At 37.5% G+C, this 20745-nt stretch overlaps 1 protein-coding gene across 1 annotated transcript; it reads left to right on the plus strand.

Annotated features, from left to right (window-relative positions):
* Positions 1–1787: 1787 nt before the first annotated feature.
* Positions 1788–18774, plus strand: LOC125315290 (putative receptor-like protein kinase At3g47110). Its single transcript, XM_048279738.1, has 3 exons — positions 1788–2079; positions 4725–5297; positions 16682–18774. The coding sequence occupies exons 1-3, from the start codon at positions 1788–1790 to the stop codon at positions 18772–18774; spliced, it is 2958 nt and encodes a 985-aa protein (XP_048135695.1).
* Positions 18775–20745: the final 1971 nt, after the last annotated feature.

The following is a 20745-nucleotide window of genomic DNA, read 5'->3' on the forward strand; positions in this document are numbered from 1 at the left end:
AATGGGTCTTAAACCCATATATGACCCAACTTTGCTGGAATGGGTCACACATGGGTCACTTCAAATTTGAAGTGCCTCTAATTAGTAGTCCCTTGAACAGAACTCTCACTCCTGCCCTGTACTTCTCCTTCGGCTCTAAAAAAGGAGATGTATTTTAGAAAGTAAACCTACTACAGATTGGAAAAGCACTTTGTAGGGATTTTCCGAGAAAATTAATCCATAAATTTCCATTGAATTTCACCGGATTTCGAAACACAGAAAGCATAAATCTTAGTTTTTTGAGAAATACTTTGATTAAGAGAACAAAAGAAACAGAACGCCACAAGCCATCGTTCCAGGTAGGTGCTGTGCCGAGCGCACCATCTTCCTCTTAACAGAATCCGACTCCAAAACAAGAGAAGCAAGCAATGGATGAGGCTGCTGAGGCTATGAATGTGATGGACTCGGATGGGAGAAATGTCATTGTGAAAAGGCTCAGCCTCAACGTTCAGGTGGAGACCAAGTTGGTAATCGCAGTCGTGATGGTGGTCGTGATCGTGGTCTTAATTGGGACTGTGGTGGCGGAGGTGGAGGTGAAGAGTGCTTTAAATATGGTGAGCCTGGGCATTTTGCGAGGGAGTGTCCTAGTGAAGAAGGCAGAGGAGGTATGTATGAGGGGAGGGATCCGCGCAATGGTCCTTATCGAAATGGTGATGAATTTGGCTGTCTCAGTAAAAACCCGGAGATCTTTCGGAAGCTTTTGTGAGCATGGCAATTTGATTTGCATTGTCTTCTTCCTAGCAATCTCCTGTCTGTCATCACCATCTTCATTGGAAGATTGCTGGTATCTGCCTCCTCCGCGTGCATGGTGCTGCTTTGTTGTTAGGTTTCCTGGATGAGTTTCCCCTTCAGGTGTAACGACGGCTCTCCCTTTGAATCGGCAATTCTGCTTGATGGTCGTGCTGATCTCTCTGTGTCTCTTCTCTTCAAGTTCATGCTCGCGCATGTTAATTAGCAAAGTAGTGCGACACTTTCGTTTGATTATTTTGTCCCTTTATTTCATGTTCCTCGTACGTTCAATTGAACTTGTGTAACTTTTCTAATCAAGTCCCTTGAGCTCCAAATCTAACCAACTGGAACTGAGAAATCTTACTCCTGAACTTTCTCATTTTTGTCTATCATGAATTTTTTTTCTCCGGAAACATTGTATTTGGGTCAATCGTCTCACTTTTCAATAGCTGGAGGAATCTATCGAATCTTGCTTAATTAAAGGGACTAACCATTCAATAGTCCCTTTAATTAAACACTAGCAAATTATTTCTCTCCTTACTAATTCTACCATCTATAGTTGATTTGTACAAACTTATCTAAGAAGTCGAAGGAATATAATCCAACATAGATTATGCATTTAGTTATAGCCTCATGTTACGGAAGTGTGTTCCTAGGGTAAAAGTCGGTCCGGAGGAATCTGTCGAAACTTTGGCCAGGAAATAAGGCGATGCATATGAGCACGAGTTAAAGAGTGTGGATTTTTATCTGTATTCATCCTTTCATATCTCAATTAGCAAAGAAACAGTATGTGACAGGGTGTTGAAACCGAACCGAAACCCGAACGGCATTGAAATTTTTGGGTGTTTTCGGGTCGGGTTATGAGGAAAACAAGCCGAACATGGTGGAATGAAGAAGAACCTTCCTTGTTCCTTCGTCTCACGAAAATCCCTCCTTTGACAAGCAGAGTGAATTCACTGCAACCACTACCCGAAGTAATCCAAGTTTTTTCCCATGTCCCGTAGCTCCAATACACATCAATGTCACACAATATCCCCTTCAGCGGAACTCCCCCCGCTCCTTCACCGCCACTGAAGCTCTGTGCCAATGGCTTTGCAGCTCGGTTCCTGCCTATTACCGGTATTGCGCTCACAGAGCAAGCGATGGGACATGATGGTGCGGCGCGAGTTACCTCGCTGGGTCAAATGTGGAGCGTTAGGGTTTCGTCGAATGGAAGTGAGGGCTCGTACCTGAACATGTGGAGGGAGGTGGTGATCACGGAGAAGCTCGTACCTGACTTGGCAAAGCTCAACGGTGAGATGGTTGCCGGAGGTGATGGGGTGGGATCTGTCCGCGGTGGTCGGTGGTCAAGTGGAGGAGTGTGGCGACAAAGGCCCGCTCAGGGGAAAAAAAAAAACTGCCGAACTTGATTTTCAATTTGTGACTGGGTTCGGGTCAAAGCATAAGCACTTCTTTGATGGTTCAGTTCAGTTTAGCTTTTGAATGTTTGACCCTCCTTTATATTGAGCTTAAGATAGAGAAAATGAAGGAAAGACGAGAAATTTTACTTGAGTCCACTGTGCAGCATTTATAGGCAAGCCTATCCTGACGGATTAATGGTCGCAAAAATAATGTGATTTGGTTGAGACAAATATTGTATGATTCGAACATATGGGAAATTTTACATGACGATTGATGGTTTGGCTTGAACGCATTTTTTTGGGAAGATTATCCAAAAAAGTCATAAACCTACCATACAGTTGCCAATTTACTCACAAGCTTTCCAATTTGGGCAATATAATTCCAAACCTTTTGATAATTTTTCAATGCAGTCCATCCTTTAAACCAGAAATGGTTGACGTAATGACAATCAATGCTAGTTATCTTATGTGACTTAGCCAACGGCTTCATGCACGACCTTAAATTAAACGGCGTCATTTTATGATTTTTTTTTAAAAAAAATTGAATTTTTTTAGTTTTTTTTCATATTGTTCCCTACTAGTGCGCATCTTTCTTCCCTCCGCCGATCGTTGTGGCTTCAGTGATGATCCGTGAAGATTGCTGGCCACATGCAAGGGCAGAGATGCCCTCGTCCAAATTAGATGAGGGTCCCATATCGCCCTCATCCAAAACTGGTGACGATGTCTTAGCCCTTGCCACGCCCTTGTAGGCCATTGCCGAGACTTCGACAAATGGGAGGGAAGAAGATGAACGACAAAAAGGAAAGAATAGGACAAAAATGTGAAAAATCATAATTTTTGTATAAATTACAAAAGGATGTCATTTTATTTAAGATTCTCAATGTTAGCAGCCAACTAGGCCACATAGGAAGGTTGGTATTGACTGGAATTGTTACATTCGCGTTTTCTTACCTAAATTACGTTTTTTTTTTGTTTTTCTTTTTTTATAGCCAATCATGCTATTATTCTCCAATGGTTTGTCGAGAGATCGCCCGTCAAGATAGTCGACACGTCTTGTTATCAAAAGAGAATCTTCATCTGTCAAACTCGAACATGTAACTTGTTAGATCAAGTAACGACACGTGATGTATGTCTAATGATTTCTTAATTTTAGTATTATCACAATGCATAATGGGGGATTTCTTTAATTCAATGTTTTCGGCGAAATGAAGGGCAAACGAAGGCTGGACATATGGAACAATTACACTTACTAAGACTTTTCCAATGGGAGGAGGCTTGATCATGCACTGTTAGGACAAGAAGAAGAACCGTTGACTTTAAGTTGGCTTGAGCTCCCAATGGAAAAGTCTAATAGCTATATAATATTCATTTCTTGCCCTCCGTCGGCCGTTAAGGACTCGGCAATGGCCCGTGAAAGCCAGCTACAGGCAATAACCACGACGCCTTCGTGCAGATTTAGGCAAGGGTCCTAATCGCCCTCGCGCAAATCAGGTGACAGGGTCGCGGCCTTGCCACGCCCTCATGGGCCATCGTTGAGGCCCAAATGAATGGCAGAGGAAAGAAGATAAACAATAAAAAGAAAGATAAGAAAATAAAAAAATAAAAAAAAAGAGAGAAAAAACTCATAAAATTAATAAGAGATGCAAAACGATGTCATTCATTTAAGATTGTCCATATCAACTGCCGGTCATACCAAATAGGATAGACAGCGCTAATTGAATTATCATGTTCACGATTTCTTGTATAAATTACGTTTTTCAGTAACAATCTTGCCATTGTCGAGAGATGATCAATTAAAACGATTAACACATCCCGTTATCAAAGAATAATCTTAACCCGTCGGGCCCAGACATGTTACCTGTTAGATCATGCAAGGGCACATTCATTTAGTGTCTAATAATTAGCTAATTCCGGTGCTATCACTTTCCATAACTGGGAACTTTTTTAATTCCTTGTTTCCAGGGGAGTTAGAGCAAAGGAAGGATGGACATGTGGAACAAATCCACGTTCCTAAGACTGTTCCAATGGGAGCCGGCACTGTCGAGACAAGAAGAAGAAGGACCGTTGACCTCACTTGGCTCTAACTTCCCCCATTTCTTCAATTAAATATCATCTGCCGGCCGCAGCTCGTTGACTTTCCCAATAGCTATCTGAAATTGTTAATAATCATAATATAGTGGTTAGACTTTGCCATTATTAACTATTTGTGCAATTTATTGCGATGCCAAACAAAAACAGACAAAAATCGCATTGGAAGTTTATTCAAAACGACGTAGCAGCATCACTTCGAAGGCATAATTTTCAATATTTGTAGTAGGTGAAATACGATGCCTGCAGACTCTTAAACACTCACCGTCAAGAGATTCACATCCCCATGAAATCAAGAATATCACCATATTCCCGTTTATAGAATTTGGATACTGCTTCGTACCAATACCTAGAGAGACGAGAACACTTTGCTACAAGTCCTCATGAACCATCCCTATAGAGATCGGGTTTTTATCCGAGTCATTCTCATGCCCAACTGCCATCATTATTCTGTCGTGATGTCTCTAGCGTCAGCAGAAACTGACGGGGACGAGACCGATCGGCTCATTTTGCTGGAATTTAAGGCTCGAATAGCCGATCCCGATGGTGTTTTGAGCTCGTGGAATGATACTAGCCGCTTCTGCAAGTGGTACGGTGTCACATGTGGTCGAAGACACCGAAGAGTCACTGTACTGGACCTCAGCTCCAAGCAGCTCTCTGGGGTTGTGCTGTCCCACACTGGTAACATGAGCTTTTTGAGGAAAGTCTATCTGCAGAACAACAGTTTTTGCTCTGGAATTCCCTCGCGTTTCGGTCTATTGTTTCGGTTGCAGAAGTCGGCCCTTGATAAGAACTCATTCAGTGGACAAATCCCTTCGAGTCTCTCCCATTGCTCTAATTTGCTGTTACTTAACTTAGGCTACAACATTCTGGACGGAAATTTGCCCACAGAACTCAGCTCCTTGTCCAAGCTCCACATACTTGTACTTCAAGTCAACAACTTGACAGGAGACATTCCACCGTCGTTTGGAAACTTATCATCTCTTCGAGTCTTCACAACGACGATAAATAATCTCACTAGTAGGATCCCAGAGACTCTCGGTCAGCTGAGAAACCTAAACACCTTCACTCTCGGCTGGAATAAATTTGTCGGTATGATTCCTATCTCAATCTTTAATATATCCACTGTGACAATATTTGATGCGGCTGGAAACCAATTAGAGGAGGGGCTTACCCAACGACATAGGCTTCACTCTTCCAAATCTTGAGAGAATCAGTTTGGATGCCAACCACCTTAGCGGACCCATTCCTTAGTCAATTTAGTGCCTCTAATCTCGGCCAAATCCAAATCTCGAACAACAAATTTACTGGGAATTTTCCTTCTTTCTCAAAGATGAGAGGACTCTATTGGCTTGAAATTAGCATCAATAACTTTGGAAGTGCGCAATCTGGTGATCTAGACTTCCTCTGCTCTTTTACCAATTCCACAAGCTTACAATTATTGGGTATGTGGAGCAATGCTTTTGGAGGGTCAATACTCGACTGCATCGGTAACCTCTCTATCACCATTTGGTGGCTTCAATTAAGTTATAATTACGCTTCTGGAACCTTACCTTTAGGAATAGGGAATCTCATCAATTTGGAGACATTGGAATTAGAAGGCAACAACATCGGGGGAAACATTCCTTCCGAGATTAGAAATCTAAAAAAAATGAAGAGTACAGATCTTGGCTAGAATAATTTCTCATGAAAAATACCACAATCTATCGGGAATTTAAGGATGTTAACCGAATTGGCCATGTATGGAAATAATCTCCAAGGCTCGATACCATTGTCTCTAGGAAATTGCTAGAATCAACTTCTCTTGGATCTTTCGAGCAACAACCTTAGTGGTAACATACACCCAGAAATTTTAGGCATCTCATCATTGTCGAGTTATCTCAACTTGTCTCAAAATAATCTTACTGGCTCCCTTCTAGGAGAAGTTGGAAAATTGCAAAATCTCGGCAAATTACGCCTTAACAGGTACAGATTTTCTCAAAATATCCCAAGAAGTATTGTGGCCATCAAGGTTCTCGACCTTAATCTATGGTTGGTTAAGTAGTCCTATCTTAGGGTTGTTTGATGCTATCTCTATGTTGTTGATGAGGATTTGAGCTCGATTGGATAATATCAAAACGTAATGGATAACTCTTTTAATCTTGATGATTATCATTAACTTTTGAGTTGGTTGGATGGCTTATTTGGTTGCTATCTTATCTTATCTCTTGTGAATTTTCGTTTATTTTTTTTATTAGAGTTACGATTTGAATTCAATTGGATAATATCTATTTTTTGAAAAAATTATGTGAGATTAAATTTTCAAATCCTTAAGGATAATTTTCTCCAATTAAATTAAATTTTTGATGAGGAAAGGTGGACTCCACTTGAACAATTTCGGCCACCCCTCTCATTTTTTCGAGATTTGAATAAAGAAGTCCATCCTTGCTTTTATCTGGTCATGTTTCCTTGATTTTATTTTATTTTATTATAGTATGCACATTTTAAACCAGGGTTAATACCATGAAAAATTCCGAACTAGTACACCTACAATAAATTTATCACAAACTGTTTTTTTCACCACAAAAAATTTCAAACTGGTGCACCTATGAGAAATTTATCCAAACTATTTTTTTACCACAAAAAATCTCAAGTTAGTAGACCAGTGATAAATTTATCACAAATTATTTTTTTAACCACCAAAAATCCAAAACTGATACTTTTAAGGCAAATTCTCCCTAAACTAATTTTTTTAACCAGGAAAAGCCTCAATCTAGTATACCTATGACAAATTTACCTTCCGTTAAATTGGATTAATGCCACGAAAAATTCCAATTTGAGAAACCTGTGATAAACGGAAGGTAAATTTGTATCAATTTGAGAGTTTTACCCTTTGTTTATCACATGTTTCTCAAATTGGGATTTTTTGTGGCATTAATCCAATTTAACAGAAGGTAAATTTGTTATAGATATACTATCAATTTGTGAGTTAAATTTAACAAAAAGTAACAGGGTGAAAATTTAACACAAGTGTATCGGTTTGTGAAAAATTTGTCACAAGTGTACCGGTTTGGGGTTTTCGGTGGTCAAAGAAATAATTTAGGGTAAATTTATCGTAGGCGTACCAGTTTGGTGTTTGCTGTAGTATTAACCTTATAAACAAACATGCTCATAATATATGTTCCCTTATGTCTAGACCCTTGGGAAAGTAAATTATATTTCCTTAGCCATGATCTTATAAAATGAGGCTTATAATTTGTATAGAATTTTGTAATCTGTCATTTGTGTTAAGGGATGATGTTATTCTATACTTTTATCCGCATGCATACTCGAATCCATTAGTATATAGCGGATAAATTCTGCTCTAGCCCTAATCTTTGAGAATGAGTGAATTAATCAAAAAATCGAAATTAAAGGTGTATTATGGGCATTTTCGTTTATCTTTGTTCGCTCTTGCTTTATTTTATTTCATGTAAATAAAATCCATTTTTCTATAGTTAAACATGTCGAGGCTTCATTTTTATATCATAAATAACATCTAATATAAGTTGAAACTTTGGGAAATCATTTTCTTAACTTGAATTGGATATTATCACATTTTAAGGCATATTTTCTTAGTGGTTGTTATTAAATCCAAAAATTCAAAAATTCAAATTTCGAGTATCATATGGTCCATTCTATTTTCATTTAATTTACATAATCAATCAAAAATGATTTTTCATGAAATTTGGTAGCGAAAGGACATTACTTTTTTTCAATTAATGTAACCAAGTCCTTGGACCCTCTTTTTCTGGTATGCAGAAATAAAATAGTTCTCTTGCTATTTTATTTAGATTTCTAATCGACCTGCCGAGAACGATTAATGGAGGCCCTAGTTGATTAATTTTTCACGAAATAAACTTAAGTTGCAATTTGGTATGTGTTTGGGAGAGTCCTTGTTAAATTAGTTAAATAATTAACTTGATAATCTATTAATCTAAGAGTCTTCGAATTTTAAGTCGCGACAAACAATTTCATTGAGATTGGACATTGGTTATTTTAGTCTCAATATGATTGGGAAGAAGAGCATGCTAATTGTGTTCTAAGTATCTATATGCACGGAAAAGACTGAAGTCGCCCCCCCTAATAAAAGGCGTGGGAAATTCAAAGATTCAGGGGTAGAAAGTAGGATAAGGACACAAGTGATGGACAATGCCACGTCATGTTTCAGCTTTCGTTGACTGTCTTGATCATCACGGCCCTGTAATTCTTTCAACTCGAGGGGCCCATGAAGGATCTGTCATGACTATTCTCACATTGACGACGTCCACTTTGGCTTAACATCAAACATCACGTTGCCCATCGATATATGGCGCTAATTGCTTCGAAACAATGTCACATGGACATCTAAAGAGACTTGAGCCCATTAGGATTGTGAGGGGAGTGATAGCAAAGTTTATATTTTAGCAAAGGGATTGTAACTTGACTCAAACATTGAGTCAAAGTGAAAATTGTTAAAAATATATTACGAGTTTGAGTCCGTTTAACGAACCCAACCCCGAATTGAATTACTCGGTATGTGAAAGTTTAAAACTGAATAATTCAGAATCAAGGAAGTTGTTTTTGTGTTTGAATTGGCTTTGATAATCTCTCAGGTTGGAGTCCACTGTGGAATCAAGAATTTGACTGTGAAAAGAAAACAAGGAAAGGAAATTACTCCCCTCGGAGTGCGAAACTTGATGGGTAAGGCTTCTAGCGGCTATCCTTCCAAGATACAACGGACCTTCTTCTTTATTCCACACTGAATATTAGAAGGAACATGAACAACATTATTTGTATAACCCAACCAAAAAAAAAAAAAAACAATAGAAGGAAAGGAGATACTTTTGATAATTCGGTGTTAAAAACAAGATTGTCTCTTGACGTTCAATTTATATTCAAGACAAAATAGAGCCGTTGGAAAATCGTCATGAGGCCCGTTGTATAATAGTGGATGATTTATGAAGAAATAAATCATACGTTATAAAGCTGTTAAGAAAACAGTTACAAAACTATTGCTTGTGAGACTCCTCGTGGTCCGAGCTTGCCAACATCCGACCTTGCCAACGTTTGAGCTCGCCAATGCTTGAGCTCGCCAACGTCCGAGCTTGCCAACATCTAAGCTCTTCATTAGAAAGCTGTTATGTGACTGTTGCAAAACCATAATAGAACTGTTATATATTAATGGAGGATAGAAAACATTACGAAGTGATGACGGTAAAAAGCCATTACAACAATAATAGCTTTTAATATTTCAAAACTTATTAAAATATCCGACGAATCCTCCTAATCGAAGTCGTCCAAGAAAAGCGGAATAGGAAAGTTATTTTCAGTAGGATTTTGCCAAGATTGCTTCACTATATATATATATATAGATAGAGAGAGAGAGAGAGAGAGAGAGAGAGAGAGAGAGAGAGAGAGAGAGAGAGAGAGTGAGTGAAGCAATTAACTTAAAGCGGTTGGTGCAGCAGAGGGTGCACCGAGAGTGTTCAGAGTTGCGTGATATTCAATTTGATGCTCGATACTTGGTGGTGTTCGTGAATTGTATCCAAAAGACTTGAGTGGTCAAGTCAATTAAATCTTGTCATTAGATTTGTATAATTTTTTTTGTGAGATTGAGAGATTATTTCATGAAAATTTTTTAGGCTAAACATCCCGTGAGTTATTGGGTGTAATTGGGACTGGAAAACGTTATGAATATTTGAGTGACTCGAGTATGATTATAATCTCCATTGTATTGCTTGCTCTATAGTGGAATTCATCGCTGTTTTTTGTGAACGTAGGTCATCTGATCGAATCACATAAATCTAATGTCAAATTTATTTTTTATTCTATCTATTTTATTATTCGATCGTTTGATTCTCGTGTAATCAATATACACTTAGATTTTTGCAAAGTGGTCGCACTTTTGCTCCATTATGCAAGGTGAAGGTTTTTTCCGAGAGACGCCCGCGAGGTCGACGTTGCTATGACTTTTCCGATGTGAGCTGTCTTGCTTACCACCGTCCGAAGAAGAACAATGAGGATCGTGGACTTGACTTGAACTTTCGCACTTCTTCAATTGAACGCACCTGTCAGCTGCAACTTGTTAACTTTTCTAACTGGCGACTATGTCCCTACGGCGTTAAATACATACCTAGTTTTCTTCTTACAATTGTAATAACTTTTTCACAGTGAAAATGTGACTATAATAAGATGCTAATAATCATGACATGATAGTCAGTTAGAAATTCATCTATAACTATTTGAGATGTGAAGTGAATTTGCGGAGTAATATAATAAAACAAGCACCGTTCAAAAACGGGTAAAAAGTAACATTTTCATATAAATACTTGTTCACCATAGTAGAGATTTTGCTCTTCTTTTCAATCACAGAGTAGTATAATACTCGAACTTAAAAAAAAAAAAAACAAACAAACGATATTCCGACCGCATAAGATGGGCCATTGTGTAGAGAAATGAACTATTTTACCATAACATTGTAATTTGTAGAAAGGATGATCTCAAATACTTCACTTCTATTGCAACTTTGAACTTTCTCTATGCTTTTCATTTTACACGCTCGGCAGGAAATAGTGATATAACAGTTTCATTGAGCCTGGACATTCGTTATTTTAGTCTCAATATGACTGGGAAGAAGACCATGCTAATTGTGTTCTGATTACCTGTATGCACGGAAAAGACTGAAGTCCTCGCCCCCTACTCGACGGCATGGGCAATTCAAAGATTCAAAGGGAGAATGTAGGATACGGACACAAGTGATGAACAGGGCCACGTGATTTTTCAGCTTTCATTGCTGACTTGATCATCGCGGCCTTGTAATTTTCTCAACTTGAGGGGCCAATGAAAGATCTGTCATGACTATTCTCACATTGACAACGTCCCCTTTGTCTTAACATCGAATATCGCGTTCCCCGTCGATATATTGCGCCAATTGCTTCGACACAAGGTCACACGGACACCTAAAGAGACTTGTGCCCATTGGAACTGTGGGGGAGTGATAGCAAAGTTCTTATTTTATCGAAGCGATTGTGGTTTGGCTCAAATATTGAGCCAAAGTGGATATTATTAAAAATATATTTCGAGTTTGAGCTCGTTTAACGAACCCAACCCGAATTGAATTACTGTGTATGTGAAAGTTCAAAACCAAATAATTCGGAATAAATGAGTTGTTTTTGTGTTTGAATTGGCTTTGATAATTTCTCATGTTGGAGTCCACTGTGGAATTGAGACTTTGACTGTGAAAAGAAAACAAGAAAAGGAAATTACTGTATGGTAAATATGATGGAAATAATAAGAATTGTCTGAACAAGCACTATCCTTAAGGATAATTCCGGCCCTCGGAGTGCGAAACTTGGTACGTAAGGCTTCTAGTGGCTATCCTCCCAAGATATAACAAACTTTCTTCTAGATTCCGCACTCAATATTCGAAAGAACGGGAACAACGTTATGTGTATAACCCATCAAATAAAAATAACCAAAGGAAATGAGATTCTTTTGATAATTCGATGTTAAAAACAATATTGTCTCTTGACGTTCAATTTATATTCAAGACAAAATAGAGCCATTGAAAAACCGTTATAAAGCCGTTGTAGAATAATGGACGATTTATGAAGAAAGAAATCGCTCGTTTCAAAGTTGTTAAGAAAGAGCTGTTAAGAAAACCATTACAAAACCATTACTTATGAGGCTTTCCTTAGGGTTTGAGCTCGTCTACGTCTAAGCTTGCCAACGCTTGTGCTCACCAACGTTTGAGTCCACAAATGTCTAAGCTCGCCAACATCCGAGCTCTTCATTAGGAAACCATTACATTGCAAACCATTATAGAACCGTTATATATTAATGGAGGACAGAAAACGTTACGAATTGATGACGGTAAAAAGCCATTACAATAATAATAGCTTTTAATATTTCAAAACTTATTGAAATATCTAACAATACTCTACATATTTCACACGGTTTTGAAAAGAAAAAAAAAATAGAATAATACAATGTTGGGACATTTGAACGTAATGCATCATAATTGATGCTTGTTAGGCTATGAACCAATCCTAGAAAAAATGAAATATAACTCAGAAATCATTGGTGAAATATGAAACTTCGATGAACCAAGAATTCCTTTTGTAAATTATAATTTTCACCAATCACATTACACTCTTACAAGGTTTATTGTTCAATACGGTTTTGCGCTAATAAGCCATGTGCGCGCTTCGTTTATTCATGAGTGCTCTAGAGATTATTGCCATTAATTCTTATAGGAGCAACCTCACTCCACACTTATATAAGTGATTCCATCAAGTGTATTTTGCATCTTAATACAACACTACTGGCTACGGAATTCATTAAGAGCTTGGCACAACCTCTTTTTTATTACGGACTTGCACTATTCTCATATTAGGAGGGACATAAATTTTTATAGTGTATCAAAAGATCAACAAGTGACTTGTTATTACACATATGAACCTAATTCATGGGATGACCAATCACATAGGTTGGTTTACCATCACTATTGATTTTCCTCAACCAGCTTAAGTCACATTCCCCTTGATTTTTTGATGGACATAATTCCATCCTTAAGTTGCTGCTTTATCACATCATGCCTTAACTGGATGTATTTATTTTTACCATTGAAAGTTTTATTCTTTGCAATGGCTATTGCCGCTTGCGCAATCACAATGCATAGACACCGAATATGTCGGTTTCATTCCCAAAGGAATATCTGCTAAGAAGTTTCTTAACCACTCAGCCTCGTTATGAGCCAATTCTAGAGCTACAAACTCTGACTCTATGGTGGATTTAGCAAATATTGTTTGTTTGGCTAACTTCCATGCTACAGCACCTCCACCAAGGGTGAATACATATACACTAGTGGATTTTATCTCATATGAATCTGAAATCCAGTTAGCATCCTTGTATCCTTCTAATACAATGGGAAATCCACTATATAGGATACCATAGTTTATGGTTCCTCTCAAATATTTCATTACTTTGCTCAAGATAGTTCAATGATCACAATTTGGATTTTGTGTATATCTGCTTAGTCTACATAACACACACATAGACCAAGCCACTTTGTCTTCTTTATTTTTTACTAATTGTTTATTAGAATCATAAGGAGTTTTCACAAGTGTGGCATCAAAGTGCTCATATTTTTCAGGTAGCCTCTCCATGTAATGCTCTTGAGTAAGCATTAGGCTATGATCACTTCTTATGATTCTAACACCGAAAATAACATTAGCTTCTCCCAAATCATTCATATCAAATTTAGAAGTCAAGAAACATTTTGTTCCTTCACAACATTAATACATGTACCTAAAATAAGCATGCCATCAACATATAAGCTAATAATTATACATTCACCATCAACAACTTTTGTGTACACACATTTATCAACCCCAATGGAGAAAAATCCATTATTGACTATAACTTCATCAAATTTTTCATGCAATTGTTTTGGCGACTGCTTTAAGGCATATAAGGAATTAAGAAGTTTGTAAACTTTATTTTGGCAAGGAAGAATACAACCTTTAGGTTGCACCATGTAAATTTCTTCTTCTAAATCACCAAGCTATTTTAACATCCATTTGGTGCACAACAAGTTTGTAAATTGAAGCTAATGCAAATAAAACACGAATAGAGGGAATTCTCGTTACTGGAGCAAAGGTGTTGAAATAGTCAACGTTTTGTGTTTGAGTAAAACCTTTTGTGACCAATCTTGGTTTATATTTATCAATAGAACTATTAGGGTTAATTTTCTTCTTAAAAATCCATTTACAACCAATCGGTTTCACACCTGGTGGTAAATAAACCAATTCCCAAGTTTTATTTTGTAAAAGAAAATCAATCTCAATTTTTATGGCTTCTTTTCAGAAACTGCTTTCTCCGTAAGATATGACTTAAGAATAACTTAAAGGATCATTATCAATAAGACAAGTATAAAAATCATTTCCAAAGGAAGTTTCTTTTCTTATTCTTTTACTTCTCCGCAATTCATCAATTGAATTTTGAAAATCATTTTTATGATGAGATGTAGTAGAAACAATATCAATTCATAAGAGAAAAATATGCTAAAAAAATTCTACATTCTTTTTCTCAACAACTGTATTACTTTCAAGCACATCACTTTTCAATATAAGAAATCTGTATGCAATGCTATGTTTAGCATAACCAATAAACACACAATCCGAGGTCTTAGAGCGTATTTTTCTTTTCTTAGAACTGGGAAGCATAACCTTAGCAAAGCAGCCCACACTTTCAAATATTTTAAATTAGGAGAATAATCCTTTCATAATTCATATGGTGCTTTATCGGTTTTCTTATGAGGTATTCTATTTTGAATGCGATAACCAGATACTATTGCTTCACTCCATAAATTATTAGGAGTTTTAGAGCTAACAAGCATAGAATTCATCATTTCTTTTGATGTCTTATTTTCCTTTTTGCTACACCATTCGATTCAGGAGAAAATGGAGGGGTAGTTTCATGAATTATTCCTTGCTTTTCACAAAATTCATTAAGCAAGACTTATTCTTCACCTCTATCTGATCTAACTCTTTTTATCCTATTTTTTAAATGATTTTCTACCTCAGCTTTATATAAAAGAAACATATCAAAAGCTTCATCTTTTCACAATTTTTGAATTTTTGAGTTTCTATTGTTTTATTTTTATTTTATTTTATTTTTTCCTTTGCCTGCCGTTGGCCTCGAGGTAAGACCGGCAACCTCGACCTCACCGGCTTGTAGTGAGGCTCGAGCTCGCCTATGAACGGCCTAACTAACCTAAGAAGAGTGGAAAAGAAAAACGAAAAGATTAAAAATAAAAAAATAAAAGAATAAAATCAAAATCAAAATGTTTAGGAATTAGAAAGAAAAGAAAAGAAAAAATAAAAATAACAATAAATATGAAAAATAAAATTTATTAAAAGGAGTGCTTAGAGAAAATTGTAATATGATTATCCATATCCGACGACGGAAAATATTTTTCAAGCCATTTTAGGTTTTGACATAACATTGGACTTCATTTTCCTAGAAAATCACTTTTTGGAATTTTTTTTTTCTAGAAATACCTCATTTTTCATGAAACAAATAGAGCCTAAGGGTGCATTTATTTTACTAAAAACTTAATGTTGAAGGAAAATACTTGTCAGAAAATCATTTTTCAGGAAAATGGTTTGTTTTCCTTTATTTGGTGATATGTGACTGAAAATATTTCCTGGTATTTAGATTTTATTTAGAAAATGTTTCAATCTTATGATTTTATTTGACACAAAAAATACTTATTTTTTCTTTTATTCTGTTCTTTTCATTCTTCATTCTTCTTCTATCGCGACGCTTTCCATTGCAACAAGCTGATGGCGGCCATGAGTGAGCTCGAGCTCACCCACCCGACAAGCTTCCCAAGGCTAGTGAGCTTGAGCTCGCCTGTGGCCGCCGCCGACCGGTCGTGGTGGAGGAAGATGGAAGAAGGAAGAAACAAAAAGAATAAAAAATAAAAAAACTATAAATTACAAATTATAATTTCAAAATATTAAAACGTTAAGAAGTCGTAATCTTAAAATATTAAAAAAAAAATTCGACATGAACAATTCCGAAAAGGGTTTTCACTTCTTTAGGTATAGGAATTCACTTTCCTTATGCATGACTTATTTATTGACCGGAAAGTACTTTTCGTTGATTAAGTCATTTTTGCTGAACCAAACGGGTGAAAGTCAGGAAAACTAATTCTCGAAAAATAATTGCACTCCAACAAATGCACTCTAAGAAGTAATAAATTCTTCTTCGCCGTAGTAGAGATTGCTCTATTTTATGTGTAAGAACTTTTTCCAATTTTGATAATAACCAACAATACTAAAAATGTAGAAGTTATAGAAAAATATATATTGTAATCGAAATGAAAGTAAAGTTGATTATAAATTGTGAAATAGACCTATTACAAATTGTGAAATAGACCTACTTACATGCACGGCCAATAGTATTCTGATTTTGAGTACTGGAAAGTCAAGATTTTGTATGTTCGTGGAAAAGACTGAAGTCGTTGCCCCTACTAAACGGCCCGGAAATTCAGGGATTGGAAAGACGCCAATGACAATGAACAAAAGTAGACCCCCATGGTGTTTCCCCTTTCATTGACTGACTTGATCATCAATTATTAACTTGCTTGTCACGGCCTTGTAATTTTCACAACTGGAGAAGACATGAAAGATCTGTCATGACTATTCTTGCATTTGACGACACCAACATGTCTTAATGAGGAAGATCACGTTGTCCGCCATTATATAATCGCGAATTGTTTCGAAACAAGGTCGCAGGAAGACAGAAAGACAGTCAAGCTCAGAGCGCTTTGCTACGCATCCTCATGGACCTTTCCTATAGAGACCGAATTTTAGCCAGGTCAGTCTCATGCTTAACTATTATCATTCTCCTGTTAGGGAGAGTCCTAGCTTTAACAGAAGTCGGTGGGGAAGAGAGTGATCGGCTGGCTCTGCTGGAATTCAAGGCTCGAATAGTTGATCCTGGTGGTGTTTTGAGCTCATGGAATGATACTAGCCACGTCTGCGGCTGGTATGGTGTCACGTGTGGTCGTAGACACCGCAGAGTCACTGTATTGGACCTCAACTCCTCGAAACTGATTGGGATCGTGCCACCCCATATTGGTAACCTAAGCTTTCTTAGGAAAGTCTATCTGAAAAACAACAGCTTTCACTCTGAAATTCCCCCGCAATTTGGCCGCTTGTTTCGGTTGCAGACGCTGTCCCTCAATAACAACTCATTGAGCGGACAAATCCCTTCAAATCTCTCCCATTGCTTTAACTTGCTCATTCTTAGCTTAGGCTTCAACATGCTAGAAGGAAATTTGCCTGCGGAGCTCGGCTCCTTGTCCAAGCTCCAAATACTCGTACTTGAAGTCAACAGCTTGACAGGAAACATTCCGCTGACATTTGGGAATTTATCCTCTCTTCAAATCTTCGGGACAGCGATGAATAACCTCGTTGGTACGATCCCAGAAACTCTCGGTCGGCTGAGAAATCTAATTACCCTTTCTCTTGGCTCGAATAAATTTGTCGGTACGATTCCCATCTCAATCTTCAATATATCCACCTTAAAAAAAATTTGGGCGGGTGAGAACCAATTAGAGGGGAGCTTACCCAGCGACTTAGGCTTCACTCTTCCGAATCTCGAGGAAATTGGCTTGAGTGACAACCACCTTGGCGGACCCATTCCTGAGTCAATATCCAACGCCTCTAATCTTGCTAAAATTCAAATCGGAACCAACAACTTTATTGGGAAAGTTCCTTCTTTCTCAAAGATGAGAGGACTCTCTTGGCTTGAAATTGGGGGAAACAACTTAGGAAGTCAGCAACTTGCTGATTTGGATTTCCTCTGCTCTTTAACCAATTCCACAGTATTGTATACGTTGGGCGCAGGGGACAATGCTTTTGGAGGACCTATCCCCGACTGTATTGGTAACCTCTCTATCACTCTTTGGCGCTTTGTTTTATGTGCCAATCATATTTATGGAACCTTACCTTCTAGAATCGGAAATCTCATCAATTTAGAGATTCTAGCAATGTGGAGCAATAACATCTCAGGAAACATTCCTTCCGAGATTGGAAATCTGACCAAAATGAAGAGAATGGATCTCAGCCAAAATAATTTCTCGGGACAGATACCAGAACTTATCGGGAATTTAAGGATGTTAACTGAATTGGTCTTGTATGGAAATAGTCTTCGAGGCTCGATACCATCGTCTCTAGGAAACTGCCAGAATCTACTTCTCTTGGACCTTTCGACCAATGACCTCAGTGGTAACATACCACCGAAAATTGTGGGCCTCTCGTCTTTGTCAATTTATCTCAACTTGTCACGAAATGGTCTTACTGGTTCCCTTCCAAGAGAAGTTGGAAACTTGAAAAATCTCGGCGAACTACGTCTTGATGGGAACAAATTATCTCAACAGATACCAAGCAGTATCGGTAGTTGTTTATCCATGGAACGCCTATACTTACATGATAACTTTTTTGAAGGGCCCTTACCATCAACTATGGGTTCCATGACAGGCCTTCAGGTTTTGAATGTTTCCAACAACCGATTGTCCGGCCATATCCCGGAGTTTCTAGGGTATCTGAATCTGAAGAATTTGAGCCTATCTTACAACGATTTTGAGGGTGCATTACCTACAAGAGGAGTTTTCAGAAATATCATTTCAACTTCGGTTGTTGGAAACGAGAAACTTTGCGGGGGTATGCCAGATTTTCAACTACCAAAATGTGACTACAAAGAGTCAAAAAGAACGAGAATAAGTGGAACTGCAAAAATCCTGATATCCACTGTCTCTACTCTTGTAGGATTAGCCTGCGTAATCTCTTTGTTATACTTCTTCTGGTTTAGAAACAGTAAGAAAGTATCAGCTGCATCAGCTTCATGCTCTTCTGAAGATGGGCTTTTGCATGTTTCTTATTACAATCTATTGAAAGCGACATGTGGATTCTCCTCCACCAATCTGCTTGGTGTTGACACCTAAATTTTGATTTCTCCTTATTCATTTATTTTGCATAAAAATCTGGAGTTAAATTTTAATTCCTACCAAAAATAATAGCTCATCTTTTTCATTTAATTTTAGTATTCATGCATTGCATTTTGCATTGGACCACCGACGGCAGAAGATTTGAGCTTGATTTGTTAGATGATATGAGCTTAAATAAATATAAAAAAAAAAAAAAAAAAAAAAAAACGGCAATTCAAAGAAGAATTTGGGGCTATTTTAAGCTTAAAGGCCTTAATTAAAAATGTCAATTATTATGTGCCAAAAATTTCAATCAAATTAATGCAATTGGATCCTTTGGGACTTAATTGATCACATACTTTGATCCCGGGTTTGTTTGGCAGGATTAACAAAACTTAAGCCCCAAGCTTGCAAAGCTTTTCTCTATAAATAGAGCTCTTTCACTAGGGTTTTGGGGGGACGGCAATTTCCTGCTCACAAAAAGAAAGGGGATACACGTGAGCATAAGAGAAAAAGAGAGAAGTTTTTTTAAAGGTGGATTGGTTGTGTTTGGTGCTTCTCCTCCTGGCTAGGTGCCCCTTTTTGCTACTGATTCGACCTCGAATCTTGCTGCTGAGTACCCAATCTTCCTGCTGTTCAATACCGGTTTCGTCACTATCTGGGGCCGTTCTTCGCTGCTGATTGGTGCCCGGATCCACTGCTTTCCAGCCCTATTTTCACTGCTGTTCGAGGTTTATTTTGCTGCTACTTAGTGCGTAATTCGGCCACTGTTTAGTCCGGTTTTCCACAGCTGTTAAGGGAGTAATCTAGCTGCTGTTTAGTGGCTTTTCACTGCTGAATCGAGCACAAAACAGCTTTGTTTTTTGGGTATTTTTGCTACTAATCGGTGCAGATTTGTGTCGTTGTTAAAAGACGATTAGCTCAGCGTTTTAGAGTGATTTTCCTTGCAAATTGGCGTGGACTAAAGTTCAAATTAGCTGCTGCGAGTTCATCTTGCCAAGGTTTCCTTAGGCGCGCAAATCTCAGCCGATCGGTCTAAGCAAAGTCGCTTGGTGTTCAAGTTTGCTTCAAGATCAAATTAGGTAACCTTTCTAATCTATTGATATTTGGAAAATTGCTTGCTTGATTTGAATATTCGGTGGATGAAGTAAATTTCGGATATATGGTTGCCTAGTTTGGTGGATTTTGAACGTAGAGCATATCTCCCATTTTCAAAATTGTACATATCTTGAGCATAGTATATCTTTGGATATTTGATTTAAATTTAAGATAATCTGAAGTCCTATCATATCTTAAAGATATTACACACATCTTTTGGAATATTGAAGATTATCTTGTGTCTAAATTGGAATCCTTAAAAAATCCTTATCATATCTTTTACACTTGAAAAATTGTCTGAAAAATTATCTAATCCACTTTGAAGATCTCAAGAGATATTAGGATATCGATATCCTTTGAGGATAGGGCCATATGCCCTTTAAAATTTTGGTAATCCCCTATGGATTTTCGAAATTCATGCAGCCTTGGTTGGTTTTTACTTTTATATTTGGCATGTTTATATTCTGCATGTTGTTTGCCATTTATTGTCATAAAGTTTGAACATCTTTAAACAAACTTGCCCATAACACATGCTCCCCAATTGTGCCTTGTCACTCGGAAAACGTACATTAAAGGCAACATATGACTTCGATCTCGAAGAACGATCGTGCCCGTACGTGTGAATTAGATATCAAATCCTCGATCTCGAGGAGCGGATCGCTAATTCCTAAATAGAATTTCAAGGTTTGCCCTATGTATATAGGGACGACGGTAATTCTATAATATATTCACTTGCTAACCCTAATCTCGGGGGATGTTGTGAATAAAAATCGGAATTTCGGATTTAAAGGTGTTTTATGGGCAATATTGTTTATTTTTGTTCAAATTTCATTGTTTTCATGGTTTAAATAAATTCCTAAAAAATCCCAAAAAAAGATGTCACATTTTCTT

This window comes from Rhodamnia argentea, chromosome 5 (genome assembly GCF_020921035.1).
Source record: "Rhodamnia argentea isolate NSW1041297 chromosome 5, ASM2092103v1, whole genome shotgun sequence".
Lineage (NCBI taxonomy): Eukaryota > Viridiplantae > Streptophyta > Magnoliopsida > Myrtales > Myrtaceae > Rhodamnia > Rhodamnia argentea.